General features: G+C 36.6%; 1 protein-coding gene and 1 long non-coding RNA gene across 3 annotated transcripts; one reads left to right on the forward strand and one right to left on the reverse strand.

Annotated features, from left to right (window-relative positions):
• Positions 1 to 245: 245 nt before the first annotated feature.
• Positions 246 to 9,608, forward strand: LOC107556393 (uncharacterized). The gene is made up of 3 exons (XR_001605273.1): positions 246 to 385; positions 9,311 to 9,433; positions 9,537 to 9,608. It is a non-coding gene; the product is annotated as an uncharacterized lncRNA (long non-coding RNA).
• LOC107556392 (tribbles homolog 1-like) lies at positions 5,261 to 11,313 on the reverse strand. Of its 2 annotated transcripts, XM_016239497.1 has the most exons (4): positions 10,966 to 11,313; positions 10,566 to 10,874; positions 9,522 to 9,814; positions 5,261 to 6,182 (listed from the first exon to the last, which is right to left on the reverse strand). In XM_016239497.1, the coding sequence occupies exons 2-4, from the start codon at positions 10,848 to 10,850 to the stop codon at positions 5,717 to 5,719; spliced, it is 1,044 nt and encodes a 347-aa protein (XP_016094983.1). In that variant the 5' UTR covers positions 10,851 to 10,874; positions 10,966 to 11,313; the 3' UTR covers positions 5,261 to 5,716. The 2 variants fall into 2 exon arrangements, with proteins under 2 accessions (XP_016094983.1, XP_016094982.1); XM_016239496.1 differs by having other exon boundaries at positions 10,566 to 11,313.
• Positions 11,314 to 23,434: the final 12,121 nt, after the last annotated feature.

Here is a 23,434-nt window from a genome sequence, read left to right on the forward strand (position 1 = left end):
TTAAACCTCAAACTTTTAAACCTTTTTGTCATTATGATTTAGCCTGACAACTTTTCCAAAATTGGCTAGTTGGTAGCTAAAGCATTCCAAGTGTTTTTATGGTGTTTTAGGCATTTGTTACACTTAAGATGAATCCCAAACACAGCTATATAAGAGTGTGAATGGGGTACAAAACGTGGTGAACCACTGATCTATATAAGTAATTATCCATTATTATAGCTCAGTGGTTCGAACGCGTTTTGCACGCACGAAGCACCGCCCCTCACCTGTCAATCAACCACTACAGTAAATGTGTAGGTTACTTGCAGACTTCGAGGTACTACTTCAGTACGACTGATGAGCACGCGATGACAGACCATGTGAAGCACATCTGAAGTTAATACAGGTAACTTACTTCACTAAAATAATACTGCTCGTAACGTCACGTTTGAGGTAACATTAAACTGGGCGCTTTATGCTCAATTTAGTACGTAGTACGTTGGCAGGATACACTCCCAAGTATTGTTTAAATGTCTAACCCTGTGAGTCATAATAACAGTGATCTTAGCAAGCACTAGTTATTAAAATTGACAGGAGATCCATAGACTCCCCTTAGATGCCAGTTTACAGGGTAAAGCTTCTCTATTTTTATGTGAGCGCTCATGTAGCTTACATACTGAAACAGATGCTTGCACTTAGCATGGAGAAGCATAAAACCATCTGTTCAACAGGCCTGACGACAACTTTATCAGCTTTTGCTGAAATACTGGCCTCTGGTGGTTAATCATTGCCATGTATAATAGAAAGAACAGGCTTTTTAACACATTTGGAAATGTGTTTCCTGAAACAGGCTTGAACTATTCTGTGAACTCTAATGATTTTTCCTTCCTTTATCCAATTTAATTATGTTCCTGTTTTCCAGGAACAGGACATGTTTTTCTTTGGAAAAAGTAAATGTTGAAGTACCAAACATCTCCACATGAGTGTGACATAACACTGATAATCAAAGATGGACGGTCACCCTCAAAGTGTTTCTAGTAACTTTGTTAAATCTTTCCCTTTTGCTTTATTATGGCGGATATGTGGAAATGTGCATAAACCATTGTCGACAGTGTTGTTATTGTTACTGTAACTAAACTAAAACTATAAAAAACCAGTTTTTGGCTAACCGAATAAGCTAAAATAAAATATAGGCTAAATATTAGATGAAAAACTTTGAATTTTTGAAATGTTGCTCTGGCAACTAACTGAAATAATCTAAAACTAAAATTGAAATGAAAATAAATTAAAGCTAAATAGAAATGTTTTTAATAAAAAAAGAGAACTAATAAAAATGTCAAAAGCATGGCAATTACTAAAACTTAAAGGAATACTGAAAATATAAACATAAAAGCTAATTCAAAATATTAATAAATATATAATAATACAATTAATAATGAGCAATGCAGACATCCAAAACAGACGTGTTGGTTTCTGACTGATGTTGTGAACATGGTCTTCGACCCTGTCAGCCCTCTTTCCCTTGACCTCAAATTGGTGTCATTTTGAAATTAGTGTGATGTTGTAAAGTTGTTTTAGATAGAAAATCACCAAAATGATGCAATATGAAACAATTTGTTTGGATTATTATTTGATCATCAGTGTGAACCTCTGCTCCATATTTATGTGTGGGAATGCAGAAGAGTGTAACTGACAGCAAATGTGATTTGGTATTTGTGTTTATATGGTACTGACAGAAGATGAAATGCTCTACAGTGATAAGCTGTGCATCATAATGGCTCCTGGAGTGCTCTTGCTCTTGTAAATCTTGAAATCAAGTTTCTGTAGACTTAAGTTCATGGCTGATGGCGTTACCTTCACTTGAAGCAGATTAATAGTCAGTGCAGTTGACATATTGTGACGCAAGTTGCTTACAGTCACTTTACACCCCTTTATCTATCATCACGTCTAAAGCCTGACTGCATTTCACAACTAAGCTGCTAACAGGCCCTTAAATATGACCTTATCCCATCACATCATCTTTTGATTTGGAGACAACTTCATACACTTGGTAGTGACTCATAATGTCACTCGGAGAGACTAGTGTCAAGATAATATGGGTAGTGCAAGCACGGCGGCACTTTTTATCAGAGTGTCACCCAAGGCCGGCGCCGACATGTTTGGCAATTACATCCATGGCGTGCAACGCTGCCTGGCAGCTGCCCAACAAAAGAGACGCTCCAGCTACTTTGTTGATACCCAATCACCCACTTACGCAAGCCTCTGTGAAGTCATAATAGAGGGCGGAGCTACCTGACTCTCAGGTCAAAATGCACATTAAGCTTTCTCTTTCAGTCTGCCCTGAATTTAGCACAAGAGGACGCTTTATTGCTGCCAGTGGTTCAATTCCCTTGTGAAAAAAAAGCACATGTTTAGAATACTTTTGAAAAAGTTCATATTACGGAAATAATATATCAATATATACAAACTAAATGTAATGTTTTCATAAACTTAACTGCATGTTAATTGCAATGAAATAAAAATGTATTATAGTTTAAATTTACATTGAACACCGTTAGCTGAACTTTAGTGTGCTTTTTTGAACATTTATAATTTTTTTTGAATCTTTATAATCTCATAAATACTTTTATTGTCTTGGTTAAATGGTTAAAGTGTGCTGCCGAATTTACTGCATTGACAAGCATTTATGGTAAAAACATATACTTTAATGTCAGTTATACTGAAACTTGTATGTGGTTTATTAAATTTTTTTAAATAAATTAAATTTATTTTAACAGATTTCACATTTGAATTAAAATGTTAACTTTAAATGTAATATTGAATAATATACAGTTAAAAATATAATCAAAGACTTTGTTAGTTATTTTAGATGTTTTAGTCAACACTTCCAAATTAATATACTTCCTAAAAACAAGGATATGTGGGGGCTTCACAGAATGCACCACAGATGTAAATAAGAAAGAGTTTATTCAATTTTGTTCACACACTTAAAATGTACATATTTACACGTACTGCAGCTCGCATTCAGAGCACCATAGTACGATTATTAAAAGATTAGCTCTCTCTCTCAGATTTGTTGCAACATTCCCCATGTTATTTGTCACTTGCAGGAGATAAAAATCTTTTGAAATGTTAAGGAGGCTGGTTCAAACCTGAATCATATTCAGTACAAAGCAGAAAAGGGTAAAAATCACAAGGAAGCTTAAAGGGGTCATATGATGCGATTTCATTTTTTCCTTTCTCTTTGGATTAAATGGTTAAAGTGTGCTGCCGAATTTACTGCATTGACAAGCATTTATGGTAAAAACATATACTTTAATGTCAGTTATACTGAAACTTGTATGTGGTTTATTAAATTTTTTTAAATAAATTAAATTTATTTTAACAGATTTCACATTTGAATTAAAATGTTAACTTTAAATGTAATATTGAATAATATACAGTTAAAAATATAATCAAAGACTTTGTTAGTTATTTTAGATGTTTTAGTCAACACTTCCAAATTAATATACTTCCTAAAAACAAGGATATGTGGGGGCTTCACAGAATGCACCACAGATGTAAATAAGAAAGAGTTTATTCAATTTTGTTCACACACTTAAAATGTACATATTTACAAATGCTCATTTGAACAATGAATTTGAAACGTTAAACCCTCATGGTCAAGCCTTGGGGTTAGTCACAAATACATAATTCACAGTGCAATATGAACTCTGTGCACTCGTGTCAGCTTTCCCCATGTGTTGCATGCATGAGACAGGCATTTTGCATACCCTCCAGCCTTCACTTATAAAGACCCTTTCAGAAACCATAAACGTTGTGTATCACCATTATGCTTGGATTCAGAGGTAACATACAATCCCCAACACGAGGGCAAGCAGAAAACAGACATTTATAGGATGCTCAACCCTTGCAGTAGTGCTATTGTAGTACTGTTCTCTTTTCTTTAAAGTGAGAGTAAAGATACGCATATGTAGTCATACTGAGCACACTAATCTGGGTTCATAGCCCTTTCCTCTTCGTTACACCAATGCCCCGCTGTTGAGTCATCTTATATCTTATTCACAGGATGAACTGGCCTGCCATACTGAAGCCTCATGCTTTTATGAGGCTGCTTGGATTCAAGTAAGGAAACTGTGACTAGAAAGACTAGAGAGATCAGGATACAGCAGAATAAATGAACACTGTATCAAGTCTGTAAGAGGCTCATCCTGAACATTTAAGGATCCGTATGTAACGGTGACCTGTTGGTTGTCACAGAGTGTTAAAGGTCAATAAGTGACATTTAACCTCTGAATGACTCTTATGTACAATTTGGAAATTCTGAGAGGCATAAGTCAGAATAGCACACAGTATCTGTGATTAAAAAGAGCTTATTGCATGTAAGCGGAAGTGCTACCTTAAAATAAAATTAATAAATCAATTATCAATTTATTAATTCAAAAATAAAAATGTTGCTAAATTACCATTTAAAATTCACAAATTTAAACATAATTACCAGTGTTTGTTTAATTCATGTTTAAAATTGTAAATGTAGCAAAATATTAATTATATTTATTAATATTAAATAATAAAATCATTTTAAATGCTTGTTAAAATTGTTTTTAATAAGGCATTGGTAAGTTGCTTTTCTTAAAGTCCTCATGAAATCAAAATTTACACTGTTTACTTTGTAAGAGCACATTGCTAGTCTTGAGGTGAACAATTAATCCGTGCAAGTTAACCAATGAACTTTCAACTAGTGCTGTCAAATGATTAATCGCGATTAATCGCATCCAAAATAAAAGTTTGTCCACATAATATATGTGTGTACTGTTTATATTTATTATGCATATATAAATACAAACACATGCATGTATATATTTAAGAAAAATATGAAATGTTTATATTAAATATGAATATAAATATATACATGTAAATATTTTCAAAATATATACTGTATGTGTGCGTATACCCACATATACTGACAACAAAAACTTTTATTTTGGATGCGACTGATCGTTTGACAGCACTACTTTCAACAGAGTTTTAAGACACACCCCTTTGACGCACAATGGCTGCTAATAAGTAAGGAAAAACATTAAAAAGAATAAAGAAAAGCTTTTGTTTATTAAATGCTTTTTAAACCATTTGAATTTAAAAACTATTTATCTATTTATTTATATATTTGACTACATTTCTAAACATGAATTAAAAAAAGGTTAATGTCTATATTTGTATATTTATTACTTTTTAAATTAAATATATTGATAATTGTTTCTTAATTATATTTTTAAGCTGCACTTCTAGTCCTCCATATGTATGCGTGTGTCAGATTCCTTTAGTTTTCATTCTCCTCCTATAAAAGGAGACATGTACCTTTGGTACAGCAGTATTCAATTAGTGACAATTCGTTTTGACAGTAAGAGTGAAGCTAAAGGTCTGCCCCATAGGCTGAGGTTAGTCACCATGCCGACATTCTCACATTCTTTCGTTATCACGTGACCCATAATGCCCAGTCTCATTCACTTCATACAGCACAAGAATGGTTCACTAGAAGACGACTTCAAAACAACTACACTGGCTGTTGTGCACACTGTCTTTAAACCTGACACACATGATACAGTACTTTGAGTGAGTACTCACTGAGTGTATACTTCTGAATCTATTACAAAATCCATATAAGAAACCAAATAATAAAAACAAAACACCAAGATCACGAACAGTTTTGGTCCATATTCAAGCTATATTGGTTTCCTCAGGAGAAAAAATCCTCGTCCTGCTCCATTTCTATCTGGGGCACTGTCTGTTCTCCCAGGTTGACTTCCTGTTCTGCTTTTCCTGTGTCTTGCATGTTGCCATTAAACCACGGGTGAATGAGGACCTCCGCTGTGGTCAGTCTTTCGCCTGGGTCCTTTCTAAGCAGACTGCGAAGTAGGCAGCGTGCCCTTAGAGACAGCCCATCGGGGAGGCAATATGTGCCCCGTCGAATCTTAGAGAACAGGGTTGCGGGGTCCGGGTCGTGGAAAGGATAGCGGCCCACCAGCATTGTGTACAGCATGACGCCAAGGCTCCATGCGTCTGCATGCTTGCCTGAGTAACACACTCCGCCGTTTAAAATCTCAGGACTCACGTACGCAGGGCAGCCATGCGTCTCGAACATCGAGTCGTCCTCTCCGCACAGAATATGGCAGTCCTCCAGACCCTCTAATTTCAGTTGGGCCCTAAAATAAACACATCATGGTTTGTACAATCAAGTAATATTTACAGTGTTTTGGCTGTGAAGAAAATCATATGACTGGTATATACAGTCCATTCAGAATCAGCTACATTGCACTGATGATCAGGTCGGTTTTTCACATTTTCCACTCAAATTTTGATGTAAAACTTGTGGAAGTTTTTAAAAACAGAATTTGAAGTTGCCACTTTACATGATAAGCAGGTGCTTGGGGATCAGTAAAAAAAAAAGTGATGTTTCATAATCTCTTAATTTGAACAAAAATATAGTAAAAACAGGAATACTGTGAAATGTTAGTACAGTTTAAAATAACTTTTCTATTTTAATATATATTTTAAAATATCCTGTGATAGCAAAGCTGAATTTTTTTTGACACTTTTTTTTCTTTGAAAGATCAAAAGAAGAGCATTTATTAATTTGGTTTAAATTTGTATTATTAGAAATTTTAGCAGACAGTCACTTGTAATTACACTTTTTTTAAAATACAAACGTATAAAACTTACATTTGAACAAATAAACAACATTTATTCATTTGAACAGTAGTGTAGTTTTAGGGCTATCATATTTAACCTGTGTACTTGTATATTAATATGAAGATATTAATGTAATCATTTTTACTGACATTCACCAGATTTATTTAAAATAATATTTAATTCTGCTTTTTAAATACAGGTCAGAAATGATCAAGTAAAGATCATTTAAATATTTTCCAAATAATATTTTAACAGTTTGCTTTAGTACAATAACAGTTAGCCGGTTATTGTTTTTATAGATGAAAATATTAAGCTGCCTTTATACTTTAAGAAGGGGGACACTTGCCTCATTTTGTTCTTGGTATCAATAAATTTGACAATGCATTTTCATAACTCTTAATAAACTGCCATCAGAGAGCAAGTTCAGGTCTTAAACACTGGAAAAATGCTTGTGTTACACTTTTAACAAAGCAGAAAGCATAATCAAATTAGCCAAGATATAACACAGAGGGTGGGGCGATGTAAATGACAGGTGATCCGGCTCTGCGGAGATCTACGCAGAACTCTGTGCACAGATTCCTTGTGGGCCTGCTGATGATGGATTTAGTGTCTTTCTCTTCCATTGCTAAACAAAGTGATGTATTGAAGCCTTCCTTTATTGTGCGTCGAGTTGAAATAACTCTCCATCCCTTTTGTTGAGCTCACAGATTGCTGTGATGGTAAATCATGGAAACTACTACCACAACAACGGCGCTACTACAACAAATATAGGACAGATCCTCATCTAATTACGGCCTTCGTTTAAACAAAAGCACGCGCACAAAATAAACACACTTCCTCTCAGTCCAAAGAGCTCTGTAATGTATTCTTGTGAACTCTGGGCTAAGTTTAGCTCAGTTTCCAATAGGAAACAAATCCCCTACTACTCTAGGAATATCCCTGTAGACTATATAGGTAGACTTGATGAGCCATGAGTCTGTCGTATCCCTTTCAGTAAAACATGAGCTGCTCTGCATACTCTTGTGTTTCATCACTGGCTATCAGCCTCGGTTTGGGGGGTTTGCAGATGACATGACAACATTCTGCCAGAGAGGTGGAGAGAATGAGTCATAGTCCTGTGTGTGTGTGTGTGTGTGTGTGTGTGTGTGTGTGTGACAGACAGAGAGACTGTGGACAAATGAATGCACTGCGCTGTGCTGCAGGTTCACTGTGTTCTTCCTGCACCTGTGCCGTACGCTCACGGCATCTGGCAGAGCCTTATTACCCACAAACAGTGCTGTTACATCAGTGACACATGAACGGCCCCTGCCCAGCCAGCCTGTTGTGTGTGCGTGTGTGTGTGTGTTTCACAATCTAACTGCAGACGCATTCCAGGTCATTGTCTTTCTGTATGCAATCACACACCATATCTCAGCGTTATCGCAGTTTTGACCTTTTTGTTGCTTATCCATCTCTCATCATTACCGCATTTTACAAAAGCTATTCTAGCTATGGAAATTGCATTCGGAAAGACACCGTGTACAGACAGCAGGTTTGCATAATCTGTCACTACACTGCTTGGTGCCGAACAAAGTGAAAGAAAACACAAACGCTTCTTTGCGCTTTTCGTCTGACCAAATGTCAGCATGCCCTGGTCACGTCTGCGCTAGACGCGTCTGCCAGTCCGCCAATCTGTAAGTGTTGCAATGGCCAGAGGCGGCGCACCTCACCTACGAGCGGTGCCGTATTCAGGAGTGGAGTGTTGAGTGTGTGGGTATGATCCTGAATGGTGAGTTTCCCCTCTGTGTGCATTGCTATGACTCATCTCGCTGCACCCGTTGGCTGCTATGAGAGAAGGGTGACTACGTCCTCTTACACGTTCTTGTCTGCTTCACTCAAATGAAAACCGATGCTCAAAGGTCAGGCTTAAAATGTTGGCCTAGAAATGGCAAACCAACTGTATGTATTGAGGGATGTGAAAAACAACATATTTGCTAATTGGTGGGTTGCCTGACAGACTAGTTGACTAATTGGTTCTAAGGAAGCCCTGTATAAGCCCTGTAGGTGAGTTTTAAATTTACTTGACGCTAAACAGATGGGAAATTTACATTGTATTTTTCAAAAACATTTAGACACTATGTAATATAACACAATGCAGAAATCTCAAGCCATGTGTATAAACTGGATTATTTTGACACAATTATTTTGAAAGTGCAACTTTTCCAAGTGAGTTTTATTGTCTAGCAGCAGAAACACAGCATGCTAATTAAAACGTTGTGTTATAATATAAAAAGTAATGTTCTTTATTAAGTAATCTTTATTTTTTTCTTTTGAAGTAATTTAATTATATATATGTATATATATTCACAAAGCAATATTTTATGTACCAAAGTTTAATGTAAGTAATTTAGATAGACAGACAGACAGGTAGATGGGTTAGCTATCTTCAGTATGTTTCTTTCAGTGGGGATTGTGGATAAAAAATGTTTAAATTCAATCCATGATGTTTTTTATACATAATTCACTTACGTAATTCAGAGGACTCTCGTTTTCTAAAGAAAAATCTCTGGACACGAGTTCAGGGGTGTGATTACCAGTTGCTCCTCTTACAGAGAAACATGAGTAAGTGAGTGTTAATAGGTTTGTTCCATTGAATCTTTAGGGAAGCAGCACCAATCACCTGCAGTGTGACACACTGCTGAGAGGAAGCGAAAACTGAATGAAACCAGAACTGACACTATTCACCCAGTATAACACTGCTGATGTCACAGTATTGATGCATGAGGTACAGTACCGCACCTGGTGTGCCCCATTTAAAAACTCCTGCTTTCTCACATTCTCACACAGACACACTCACTAACTATAACTCTCACCTTTTCTCGTCTGAGAACACAAACTTGCGGAGCTTCAGGTCCCCCAAAATGATGCCAACCTGGTGGCAGTGGTTCACTGCAGATACCACCTGGTGGAAAAGCTTGGAAGCCAGGTCTTCAGGAAGCCTCTTGCTACTCTTTACAAAGGTGTGCATGTCGCCAAAATCCTTCTCTTGGAACACATATGCTTTGCTCTCCCCAAGAACTATGTCTTTTATCTGTGCAATGTTCTTATGACTTGAGAGCATGCTGTAGGCTCTTATTTTCTCCTGGTATTGGCCCATATCAAACACCTGCAGATGGCAAAAAAATAAAATAAAATAATAATTGTTCTGTATAGTATTACAAGACAACGACAACTCTACCCTGATAAAGTCAGTTCACTGGAGGTGGATAGAGGTGATACTCTAAGATTACAGCACAAACATATTATAAAAAGTTGAATGTCTTGTAAAGTTTGTGGCAGCAATAATACGGTCTTTTTGAGTGTCATGTCAGCCCCATATTTCTCACACAGATGCAGATACATTTGCAAATACTTGATCCATATCTGTCATATTTAATTTTATAGATATAAATAAGATGGCATCCTGCACACAAATTCTGATATCCCTGCCTAACTGAAAGTGTACTGTTATTTTAAAACATTTTAATGTGTAGAAATCAGATTATGAGACCCAAAAATTAATTTTGTCTTCCGTAGTGGAGATAGATTTTTTAATAATAACTGAGATCATACTGTAGCCTACATGCCATTGTTTTTAGTCCTGCAGTATTTATTTTGTTTCATTTGCATATTTGTATAGGCCTATAATATCAAACTATTTATACAATAAATATAAATAAGACACAATATAATAATAATAATAATAATTTTGTTTTAGTTGTTGATGATGATGATGATTATTATTATTGAAATTACCTACGTTTAAAAAAATATATATATATATGTTGTGCTGGGTCTCAGAGGCATAAAACGTGTTAGTTGAATAGAGTGGATCATACTTATATGGGTCATGTACATTATAGTATGCAGTGGTTTACCTTGCAGAGCAGTTCCTCCCCTCTGTCCATGTCTAAAGCGCTGTGCACCCCCGGTCGGTCGGCCAGGGGCACTAGCAGGTACTGGCCGATTCGAGCGGGACCCTGGTGGGCTGAGTTGACGCTCAGAGGCGCTCCGCTTACCGGGGATCCCGGAGAGGAGCTCAGGAGACCCGCATCAGCCGAAGACTCGCTGAGCCGCGGACATCTGGTCACGGGCTCGTCTGTGTCAAAGCGCTTGTGTCCGTGTCTTCCCGGTACCGGATTCTGAAGCAACTGCACGCTCATTCTTACAAACTACAGTAGCTGAAACTGATATAAGTCTGATTTCACGCAAGCATATTCCAGGAAAGGATCTGTGCATGCGCTGCAAAAAGCAAAAAAAGATCCTACTTAACGTTACTCGTTAATGAATGTGAAATTCAAGTATCTGTATCATAGGTTTGCAGTTTCGCTTATCCATTGTTTTTCAGTTTTTTTTTTTGCATTAGTCCGTTAAAGCTTTTTGAACAACATTGAAGCCCAAAAGATACTGTATGAGGCAGCTGTGTGGTGTGAAATATTCCCGGTGTAGATCTGAGCCCGAGAGAAGGGCTGTCTGACTCCCTGAACTACTGATGCTGTTTTCTGAGCTCTACTTTCAGCTGATGTCCGATTCGAACGAGTCGGTTCTTTTTAATGATTCACTTAATCGATTCGGATGCTTCTTTTAATCATTCCGCTGAATGAGAGAACATTGGCAGTAAAACTATGAGGTCGAACACGATCTATACAGCAGAAACTGAACACAGCGATAATAGTCACCACTGACAAGCGACTACTAAATCTATTGTAGAAACTTAATTTTCTGTAAAGCTGCTTTGCAACGATTTGTATCTTGAAAAGCGCTTTACAAATAAACTTGAACTGAATAACATCGGCAAATTAACTAAAATGGGTTTTACTTCATGCATGATGCACATAATGTCGAGCATGTAGGCTACTTCAGCGGACACCTTTGAGTGTTGACTCAAAAGAATCATTGAATCGCTTTAATTGAATCACTTCGTCCGAACGAAGCTTTTCGTTAGAATGAATCGGACTTCCCAAAGCTGGAACTCCGAACATTGGCAGTAAAACTATGAGGTCGAACACGATCTATACAGCAGAAACTGAACACAGCGATAATAGTCACCACTGACAAGCGACTACTAAATCTATTGTAGAAACTTAATTTTCTGTAAAGCTGCTTTGCAACGATTTGTATCTTGAAAAGCGCTTTACAAATAAACTTGAACTGAATAACATCGGCAAATTAACTAAAATGGGTTTTACTTCATGCATGATGCACATAATGTCGAGCATGTAGGCTACTTCAGCGGACACCTTTGAGTGTTGACTCAAAAGAATCATTGAATCGCTTTAATTGAATCACTTCGTCCGAACGAAGCTTTTCGTTAGAATGAATCGGACTTCCCAAAGCTGGAACTCCGCCCGGTTCAGACTCTCTCTAGTGACACATTCATTGCAGTCTCGGTCTCGACGATTGAGCAATCGCCACATGCCATTCACCTTCCAGATGAATAGTAAAGCGCTGGTTTAATCAACTTTCATTTTCTCTCAGCTTTCAAATCTGCACGCAAAGCGTTTATGTAACACAAAGCCTAGGCTATGTAAAACTGCCGCCTTTACTCCAAATGTTCGGCATTGTGAAATCCAAGGAAGTTGCATTCATATTTTTGCATTCTTCATCAAAAAACATGGCCAGGCAATGATTAACTTATTTCGACATTCAGGGCTCAGAGGGTTATTGTGCTCATTAAGTCTGCTGATTTATTGTGTGCCTATTTTCTTACTATGTTTAAGATGTATCATATTCCTGCAAATATGTCAACCAAAATTACATATTTATCCCGCTTGACTTAAAAAAGCGTCTGTGTCTGAGGAATCTTTGTTTTTTTAGGCTACTTTATATTTACAGTTCATATTTGTTAATGTGCCGATGAGTCATCGCCATAAAGAGAAAGACAAGGGAGTGGTGGTGGTGCCCTTTGTAGAATAACCAGATCTTTCTAGGAAGGAGATCTTTGTTTAATTTAACCAGAGAAAGATAATGCACAAAGAGCTGGAAAACATATGCATATGATGCACAAAATAAATGTGTGTCTCATCGTGTCATTGAGCCTATTAGCATACTTCAGCAAGCCTTCAGGGCACACAAGACAGCGACTCCCACATTGTGTTTGAAACATCACTTGTGTGACAAAATAAAATCTGATGCAGTTCCTAATTGGCTGCATGTGGCTATATGTCCCACACAGGCTGTTGAGTAAGTCACTATTGAAAAATGTGTCCCTGTTTCATTGGCTGTGACCGCTCTTAATCTGGAAGGGTGTAATAGAACTAGCACCTGTTTCACTAGACAGAAAAAGAGAGCCCCGTTTAGAATAGACTCAAGGGAATATGGGCTGTTTTTGATGCTTAAAATATCAGAGCTTTATCAGATTGTACTTTTTCAGTGTTAATGAGAAAGATAAATGAGTATTTTTTGGGCTAATGATCAAAGTCTAAAATAAAAGACAAATATGTGTGGAATAAAAGTAGTGTATAGTACTACACTACTTCCAAAAAAGTAGTGTGGAATATTTCAGTATGCTTCGTTCCTGTCCTGCTTGCCTAAATTCGTGACTGTGTATAATAGATGGTGCAGCTGCGGCCTGCAGGTTTGGAGTTCAGATGTGGTCGGACTGAGGATTTAACATTAAAGACCATGTTTTCTTTGACTGTAAAATATCTCTCTGATGACTCAGTATCTGATGTGTGTGTGTGTTTGTCATGCTGTTAAGCAGGAACAGAACAGGTTTTCTCTGCTTCCTCTCCCTTTAGAGTAAAACATACTCTCCATGGGAAATATCTACTTCTCCTTTGTTATGACATAAACAGGTGTCACTGAGACCACACTGGACGGTATTTGTGTTATGTTTGCATGTGATTCAGAGAACATGGCTATTTGAGGTCATTTTCGCTTGAGAGCCCTAACAGAGCTCTTTTCCACTGTAATTAGCTGACTCATTGCCAGTAGCAAAGACAAAGGGAACTGATCATTGTGTACACAGAACAACTCGGCCAGAAACAGGTACGTACTTAGATGGTCTGCACATACACTGGCTGGATTGGAAGAAAAAACAACAACAAAAAAACTGGTGAATGTGGCCTTGACAGGAATGATACATCATGCGTGTGGCTGAACTTTGACCATGCGAATGACTGTCAAAAGCAATCATGAAATAGGGAAGTTCTGAGCACTACACACAGCCCAAAAGGTGTAAAGTCAATAACAGGTTTACCACACAAGAAAGCATTTCAATCACATGATAAGGCTATTTATAGAAGCCCATTTCTGCCTCAGAGTAAAGAATAAAAAAGGTAATTGTGAGAGAAAGTTAAATAAGAAATCAAGATAAAATTGTGAGATTTAAAGGGATATCATTGTGAAAAAGAATGGAGCTTAATTGTATTGAATGTGCACTTGTAGTGTACTTATTGCAGATAATATAATATTACTGAATAGTTAAGCACTTTAATGACTTTTTTTACATTCTTAAGTACACTTTTAAAATGTGCACTTTGTAAAATGACAAATGAACCACCCCCTTAAGGTTACATTTTTGAGAAAGTAGCATTTGTGAGAAATAAAATTGCAACAGTAAGCCATAAAGTAACAATTACCTTTTATTATTTCTTGAATGCAGAAACAAGCTTATATAGAAATCCAAAATGCCATGTAAACAATTACTTTACATTCCTGTCAATAATTATGAATGACTTAATAAGGTTATTAAAAATGCTATGAAAAAACATCAGATGGCGTGATTATAATGGTGTAGTCTGACACGGTGATCTTAGGAGCTGATGTAGTAGTGTGGGAGTCAGGAAGGTCTGGGGCTACCGTGAGCAGATTGTGAAACAAACAGCCCCACGGTAATTCAATCACGAGTATTTCCTCTTCAGTGGCTGTGGTTTGGTCACAGATGTGTGCAGGGACTTTTGAAGTGTTGCCAAGACATCTACTGCTAAGCTTGTAAAATCTCAAGTGGCAAGATTTTGAAATCCTCATGGTTTGACATAATACATTCAGGCGCGGTGGCTCACATTCAGCACAACTACAACGCTCTTGTAAAAATTCCACGGTTTACCCAGCATCAATTTTCAGAAAGGCCCAGTTGAACCATTATTAAGCTTCCACGCAGCTTCTGTGAACTTTTGTGCTGTAGTGTTTTTAAAGTCTTTTTTAACACCATGTTTCTCAGGATTCAGTTACACAAGAGAATTCCAAGTGTTTGTTGTGGTAAGTGTTATCACCAACAATCATTCGTGATGAGTAAGAACTCATCCTGTCAGCCTGAGGAAATAAAATGTGATGTGGTGGCTAAGGGCAGTTCCCCACACCACCCAAACACCAGTCTCCTACTTCAGTCGAGAAAATAAAAGTACAGTCATTCTGAAAGAAAGGGCGCCGCTGTTTACAACCGTATGACCTTAAGAAATAGGTTTGGAATGTGGAGCAGTGTTGAGATTCTCATATGATGCCTAAGTGAGAGGTTAAATGGTGAGAGCGACGTCTGAAAGGTCTGCCGTAATATCGCGTTGAGTTCTGCTAATAGTTTCTTGCAGGTTCAAAAAGCATGGGGTAGCTGGGTTTAATTCCATTTAGAGAAGACACAGAGGAGGGGAACCTCTTAAAAGCGCATTAATGCCACTCAAGTGCAGGCCTACAGTTTACACTCGTCTTGAGTCCGTTAGCGTGAATCCTTCTAAACCTTTCAGTCATCAAGAGTGAGTCAACTGTTCTTAAGATATCAAAGGGAGAGAGAGCTTAGCATTTCAAAAATAATTTAATTGCAGCACATTAACAGGATTTCAATGGCCTTCAGCATTGTACTGCAACGGGAGATTTACACCAATAATACCATGAAAGGATAAAGCTATAATTTGACAGGCATTATGGCAGGATGCCAGGGAAGACCAGGAAGAAAGTGTTGTAGTAGGTTTGGAGAACACTGTGAGTGTCTGTAAGCTGTTTTAGCCAGATTATCTTCAGTAGTGCTTGAGCGAAGGAATACCTCTATATTACTTTTCGCATTTTGATATTAATTGTTCTGTGACTCATGTTTAACCAAATATGGCATGGAAAGTGATTTTAAAAAACCAACATATATTTAAAATGAAAAAATGCCCACATACAGTGAATTCATCTAACATATGCACCAAGCAATTATTTAAAATTATTTGATATGTAAATACTTATACCATTAAAAAATTTGGAGTAAGATTTTTAAAAAATAAAATATGACTTTTATTCAGTGAGGATGCATTGAATTGATTAAAAGTGACAGTCATTTAGTCATTTATAATAGTAGCCTACAAACAATTTCTAATCCAAATAAATAAACGCTGTTCATTTAAACTCTCTATTCATCAAAGAATTCTGGGTAAAATGTATCACGGCTTCCGAAAAAAATATTGAGCAGTACAACTATTTTCAACATTGATAATAATAACTAATATGTCTTGAGCACCAAATCAGCATATTAGAGTGATTTTGAAGGATCGTGTGAAACTGAAGACTGGAGTAATGGCTGCCGAAAATTCAGCTTTGCATCACAGAAATAAATTACATTTTAAAATGTATTAAAATAGAAAACATTCATTTTAAATTGTAATATTTCATAAAAATACAGTTTTCACTGTAGTTTTGATAAAAAAATATATATATTTCTAACCCCAAACCTTTGAACAGTAGTGTATATTTTATGTCCATTTTTTAATGTAACGACCATAGTTTTTATTTAATACAAATAATTAGGATCCTGTGTTAGCTCTTAAACATTGGATCAGTGTCAAGAGATTCCCAGCAAACCCTGGAGTCAAGTCTCATTTTAGTAAAGGCTTGTTAACATCGGTTTTAAAGTGCATTTACCCCAGAAGCACTTGCTCGGCTCAAGTAGAAAAGAAGTGCCCCTGTCAGCTTTGTTTAGAGGTGTGCAGAGGTTACGCAACCGCTATTTCCATAAACGTGGACTCGTGAGAGCTCTGTTCAGGGTCAGCGACTGGTTCGTACTTGTTGAGGTAGTATGGATTGAGTGAGTGCTGAGAGGAAAGTGTTAAGTTAACATGTAGGCGGATGTAATTAAGAGAGGGAAACATGCATTATTAATGCTAATGAGTTATAATAATAGGCTGCGGCGTGATCTGTCGTGTCCACCACCCTGGGTCGTTGGCATGTTGATGTACCCGCTGTCGTTCCCTGGACCTGTCAGAACTCTCACTCACCAAATCGAGAGCTCTCAATCTCAGCTGAGTCGTGATTCTCTCGGGACACAAGGCTGTACATGCCATACGAGGAGAAAAGACCAAAACTAGCCGTATTTGCTTTGTCTCTCCTCCAAAGCTGATGATGAGATTAGTTTTACTATAAACAGGATGACGAAAGCTTTCCGACGGCTCTTGCTGACACCAAAAACAAACTCATTATGTAAATTGCCTCTCTGACTGCAACACGCTTGCTACAGAGTGCCAAATTTCCCACAATGGGGAAATGATATGAAATGAGGCTGTGAATCAAATCTTCATGGGAATAGAACAAGCTGGGACAAAGGCGAGCATAGCCCTATATGGATAATGAGACTCTATCTCTCCATACTGAGAGGAATAAAACAAACTAGATTGAATATCAGCTGCTGTGCAGTCCAAAGGAGAATTGGCATACAGTATGTGCAGTCTGGAGCTAGGACGAGGCCTGTGTGTTTTTGAACACACTGTACTTGATAGATGAGAACAGAGAAAAGGCTCGTCAGGAGCGTCTGTGCACCAGCTCTGCATGGTTTAACAAGTTACTGAACTAAGTATAAACCCTATATTTCTTCTGTGTTCTTACTGATTCAGTATGCCAACACAATTCATTTTGTGTGTTCAAAGCAACTCAATGCCTTTTATGAACATCTCTTGGTGTTTGTATTATTATGCATAATTTCTTGGCTAAATAATTATCATTAAATTACATTAAATTGATCAAATGTGACAGTATTGTAATTTAAATTCTTGCATATGATTTCTGTAAAAAAAAATGCTGTTCTTTTGAACTTTCTCTTCATCAAAAAATAATTAAAAAAAAGCTTATAACAGTTTCCAAAGAAATGTTAAGCAGAACGACTGTTTTCGACATTGATGATAATAATAAGAAATGTATCTTGAGCAGTAAATCAGAATGATTTCTGAAGGATCATTTGATATTGAAGACTGGAGTAATGGTGGATCAATGCATTTTATGAACATCGCACAGTGTTTGTATTATTACATGCACCATTTCTTGGTAAAGTGCATATAATACTCTGATGTCTCAGTGTCGTGATGGGTCATTCTGGGTTCAGGAGTTAACTGCGCAGACATTCCTCAGGTTTTGTCTTCACACTCCTTCTGTTCCCACCTCACACAAAAGCTCTTAACACAGTCCAGATGCCTTTGGAACAGAGTCAGAGAAGGAAAATTATCCTCTTGGTTTTCAGGAGTAAATATTTTCATCAGTTTGGAAGGTAAATGGAAACAGCCGGAGCTGGCCGAGGAGGAGAGACATTCCCATGCTGCTTCTCTGACACTTGCTTGGTGAGAGAAGAAGGCAATGTAACATGCCAGCTCCTGCAACGCTTGGGATGGAAGAAAGTGAGTTAATGTAATATACCACCGTGCTTGTGTCTTGGTCTGTATTAGTAATAGCAAACTTTTGGATCATATTCAGAAGATGTAAAGATTTATTACATTAATGTTCTGCCTGAACTCTGTTATTAGACTTTAACCATTGCTCACACAAGCAAACTAACTAAAGTTGTGGCTCAACTTATCAACTAGAGCTTGATATTAGTGATAGTAGTTTAGCTGTTTTCTTTAGTGAAGGTAGCTACTTGTGTTAGAAGCAGCTTGTACTAAATATCTTGTTGCTTGGCAAGCTACATTTTAAAAATAGTTGCTCACAAGTTTAGACCAACAGAACACATTATTTTGTTAGCCCTGCTAAAAGACTTTTGGGTAAATCCACTAGTTTAGTCAATGACATATAAGAGAGTAAAGAAAAGGAAAAATCTTTTAACAATTTAGTTTAAAACCATTTTGATGTTTAATGCATACTGTTTAATGCAGTTTAGAGGTGGCATAAATGCATTTACACTGCAATTATAGTTGCATAAACAAGGCTATGAGAATCATGTTTCAAATATAACATTTTGAATATAATATGAAATTATTTAAAAATGAAATTATACTTTAAATAGGTAACTAAAATCACCTGTAGATAATGAGCCAGTAAATCATTAATTCAAATGATAAGTAAGTCATTGAAACATTGACCCAACAGATTCATTTACTATGTGCAACATTTCTGCTGTGGCTTTCTTAGAACTATTTTCATTGATGAAACAAATATATATATATATATATATTTAAAAAAAAACTCATACAAGACAATTTTTTATTTGCCCCAAGCCCTCGTTAATTTCTGACCCAGCAGGACAGTTTTATCACCCAGATATGTATTATTTCATAGAATGTTTACTTACAAAAATTATATTAAATTTTTTTTTTTTTAATTAAGTTCTAAAATGATAATATAAGAGTTGCATTCAAGTCATTGTATTTATGAATTGCATTTTTAATGCATTTTTGAATTAATTAGATCTGGACAATACAATTAACTGCCATTGGTTACCTCTAAACTGGTTCATTAACTACAAATGTTATACCTGCTCTTTATTTTGAAAGGGGTTGACTAATGGCTAAATATTTTTTTATTTTTTTATTTCTGGGTCATGTAGTATCCCAAACTGTAGTTTGTTATATTACCTAGACTGGACATATTCGAGCATATCTAACCTTTGAGCATTGGAGTCAGTAGTGTCCTCTCCGTGACCATCCATGCACAAGAAACCCTTAAAGGTCCCGGAGATGGGTAGCAAACACGGGATTGATTTCCTCCAGATGTCTTTCTACATCCTGTCCTACCCAAACAAACGCTCAGGACAAAGGCAGAGGGATCCTGCATGTGCTCCATTACACTGCGTATCCTCCCTGTTCTCTTGTGTTCTTCAGGTCTGATGCCAAGCACACTCAGTTACTGTCTATCTGTTACTAGATGTCTCCTGTTGTTGGGATGTGTTTTTGCTCAAATATATATGGCCAAATCATTATTTGGCTGAACCTAATTCAGTTGGACAATGGTTCACATGTGAGAAATGTTTCTTTTCTTTCTTTCTTTTTGGTCATTCAATTAAGGTGTGAACTCAAATTTGTGTAACTGAACTGAATGTCACGCTATAGGATTAGCATATGTAACCCAACAAGAAATAAGCAATCATATGTCTATGGTGTTTGCACTTGAAAGACATTTTTTCAGTAATTGCTACTTGACTAAAGCAACAGAATAGTTTTTCATGCACAAAAGCCCATCCTGAAAGCAGAACAAGCTCCACTCTTCACCACAACATAACAGAAACCTGTCTAAATCCCAGCATAATAGAACATTAAACATGAACTATTCTCAACCTTTTCTTCTTCCAAAACACAAAATAACAATGAAGTTCAACATGTACTCCCTTCATGCTTTGCTTTGCATGGAACTGGTAATCCCCTGCCCAGCTACAAGAGCGGCAAAGAAAATTATTAATGTAGTCCCAACGCAAATGGTTTAGGCAAACTTTATTTTGCAAATTTAAAGAAATAGTAAACCCAAAAATGAAACTTAAAAATGTACTCACCCTCAGGCCATTCAAGATTACTTCATTAGAACAGATTTGGAGAAATTTAACTTGCTCACCAATGGATCCTGTGCAGTGAATGGGTGCCGTCAGAATGAGAGTCCAAACAGCTGATAAAAACATCATAATAATCCACATGACTCCAGTCCATCAATTAACATCTTGTGAATTAAAAAGCTGTGTGTTTGTAATAAACAAATCCATCATTAATGTTTTTAAATTCAAACCGTTGCTTCTGGCTAAAATGGTCCTCTATTCATAATATTGCTTTCTCTAGTGGAAATATAATCTTGTCTGAATCAGGAGAGAAATATGCACAGATCAAGCACCGTTTATGAGCAAAAACAGTCCAAAATGGTTAGAAACATTTATGTTGGTGGATTTCGATGTGAGAGGACAACAGGGGATGGACTTTTTCACTGGAGGAAGTGCTTATTATAGATTATGGACTGGTATTTTGGCCAGAATGACAGTTTAAAGTTAAAATGCCTTAGTAATGGATTTGTTTCTCACAAATACGCAGCTTTTCACTTTACAATACATTAATTGATAGACTGGAGTCATGTGGATAACCTGATGCTTTTATTAGCTGTTTAAAAACTATTTGTGATGGCACCCATTTACAAATTTCATTTTTGCCAGCTGTTTTACCAAAAGTTACTGTTTTTCCGGTACTGTCTGAATTGAACAAGTTTTAGCCTGCAACACTCCAAAAACACCGGAAAGAAAAATGGTTGCTATGCAATCGCCGTGGTAACTTGGGTTATTATCTCATCACGAATGTTTATGATCACGCAACAGTTGCTGCATCTCCACAATCAATCAACCACATGGACCCACTGGAATATGAAGAGATAATTATTAATGTTATGAAGCGCTTTCATTTTAAATCATTAAAGTTAGAGATTTACGGTCTGTTGACAACACCCCTGTTAGCTTTGAAGAAATGCCTCTGATGTGAAATAACATTAGGCTGGTTGCGTAGACAGTTAGACATGAATATGAATGAAACTGCTTGTTATGACCTGAGATGCTCATTAAAAGGAAAAATTCCTTCGCTTGTTCACCCACTGAGTGTGTGGTCTGCTGCATCTATCACAGCGCCAGCTGAAAAGAACATTTTTACATTTCAAATTCGCAGTTTTTCAAAGGCAGCTCTGTTTATGGGAAGTTTTACCGGCTCCTGTCAGTAAACCAGAAGGGATGCAGCATGACTCAAAATGACAAATTAATGTGAGGAATTCCATCCTACATGGACTGCTTTGTCTCAATAGGCCTCAGAAGATTTTTCAATAGAAGAAATATTTTTCATCCCGGTACAAAAACCATATTCACATCCATGATGACCCAAGGACCAGTTTTGATTCAGAATTCCAGCTGGATCTTTATGGAAAGCTGCTTAAGTGGCAACAAGAGGAAATTTTGCATTGAAATATTGACCGTGCTCCGAATCAGATGGTCACTTCTCAATAAGACCGCTGGATGGTCAGTAAACACAGGATTCCCAGTAGTCCCCATTCAGCATTTGCTTTATCATTGGCCAACGAACAACATCCCTCTGCCTTTGATAACAGAAAGGGACACTTGTTTATATGAGTGTGTTTGCCCTCAGACATATTGACATAAACGTACCATTTCCTGTCTTTGCTCTGTTGCCCAGTGTTTGTTCTTAATAAAGAAGGGACCTGCTCTATGGAAAGGTCAGGTTTGCTTCTACTTCTTACACCAGCTGTTCCTGTTCTGTCTGTTGGCTGTGCTCAGAACAGATGATAATTCAGCCCCACTGGGCTTCTTCCATCATTACATCCTATATCTGTCATATATGGAATAAACACCACTAGTGAAAATGCTTCTATCTTGCATACATTTTCTTTACAAATCTTATTGTGTGTAAAACCACTTGAGCATGGTTTGAGAATGTTCCAAAAAGCATTTTGTGTATCAGTGGAAACAAGAACATCTGACTGTCTGTATAAAGGTGTTCGCATGATTGATGTCACAACATTATTTATTTGATTAGTGAACTATAAATTCTACTGAATCTTAAGTATTTCTGCATTTTGTAACCTTTTTTTTTTAAACATTATTTCTTATTTTTATAACATAAGAAATAATAATAATAAAGTTTTAATTAACAAAAATATTTTTAAATCTTTTTAAAAATGTATTTATTATAATTTATATACACTAGTGTTTGGGGTTGGTACGATATTTAAGGTTTTTGAAAGAAGTCTGCATTTATTTGATCAAAAATACATTGAAGATTGTAATATTATGAAATATTGTTACAATTGAAAATAGTTGTTTTCCATTTTATCATATTTGAAAATGTAATTCATTCCTGTGATTGCAAAACTGAATTTTCAGCAGCCATAACTCCAGCCTTCAGTGTCACATGATCTTTCAGAAATCATTCTAATGTGCTCATTATTAATTATTATATATTATTAAATTGAAAACAGTTGTGATGCTGGATATTTTTCTGGAAACTGTTATTCTTTGATGAATAGGAAGTTAAAAAGAACAGCATTTATTTGAAAAAAGAATTATAAAAGTCTTTACTGTTACATTTGATCAACTTAAATTTGATAAATTTCGGAAAAATATGTCAAATATAAACATATTTACTGACACTAAACCATAAACTCAGTGGTTAGTGGGATATCCAGAATTAGGTGTCAGAATATTGGACCCCACTGTTTGGACTCCCCCCCCTTTTGGAATGTGTAAATGAACTCTGCAGGTCTTTACAAGCCAGCATCCAGTTACTCAACATGGCTTGTTGTCCACGTATATACACATTTATTCAAACAGCCGATTGTTGGTGTTGACCTTTAGAAGTTCTCATGCGATGTCTGAGATTATTCATGAAGAGACATTCCATAAATGGGAATGTGATTGTGCATAATTAGATCATAATGGGCACCGTGTGAGCCATCGGCAAACATTGGCTTCGTCTGTAATGGTTTTGTGTGCTACTTTTCTATGAAACCTTTATCAACACATTGCACAATAAGAATTCGAAATGAATTGTGCAGGAGTCAAGGAGATTAAAAGCGATGACACTAGTGGAAAAAAGCAGAGGCTCTG

This window comes from Sinocyclocheilus grahami, unplaced genomic scaffold (genome assembly GCF_001515645.1).
Source record: "Sinocyclocheilus grahami isolate Dianchi unplaced genomic scaffold, SAMN03320097.WGS_v1.1 scaffold566.1, whole genome shotgun sequence".
NCBI lineage: Eukaryota > Metazoa > Chordata > Actinopteri > Cypriniformes > Cyprinidae > Sinocyclocheilus > Sinocyclocheilus grahami.

Coding starts and splice junctions, on each gene's coding strand:
- LOC107556392 (XM_016239497.1), bottom strand. CDS start 10,850: ATGAGCGTGCAGTTGCTTCAGAATCCGGTACCGGGAAGACACGGACAC. Junction 9,815..10,565: donor GGGAGGAACTGCTCTGCAAG/GTAAACCACTGC, acceptor TGCCATCTGCAG/GTGTTTGATATGGGCCAATA. Junction 6,183..9,521: donor GTGTTCTCAGACGAGAAAAG/GTGAGAGTTATA, acceptor TGTTTATTTTAG/GGCCCAACTGAAATTAGAGG.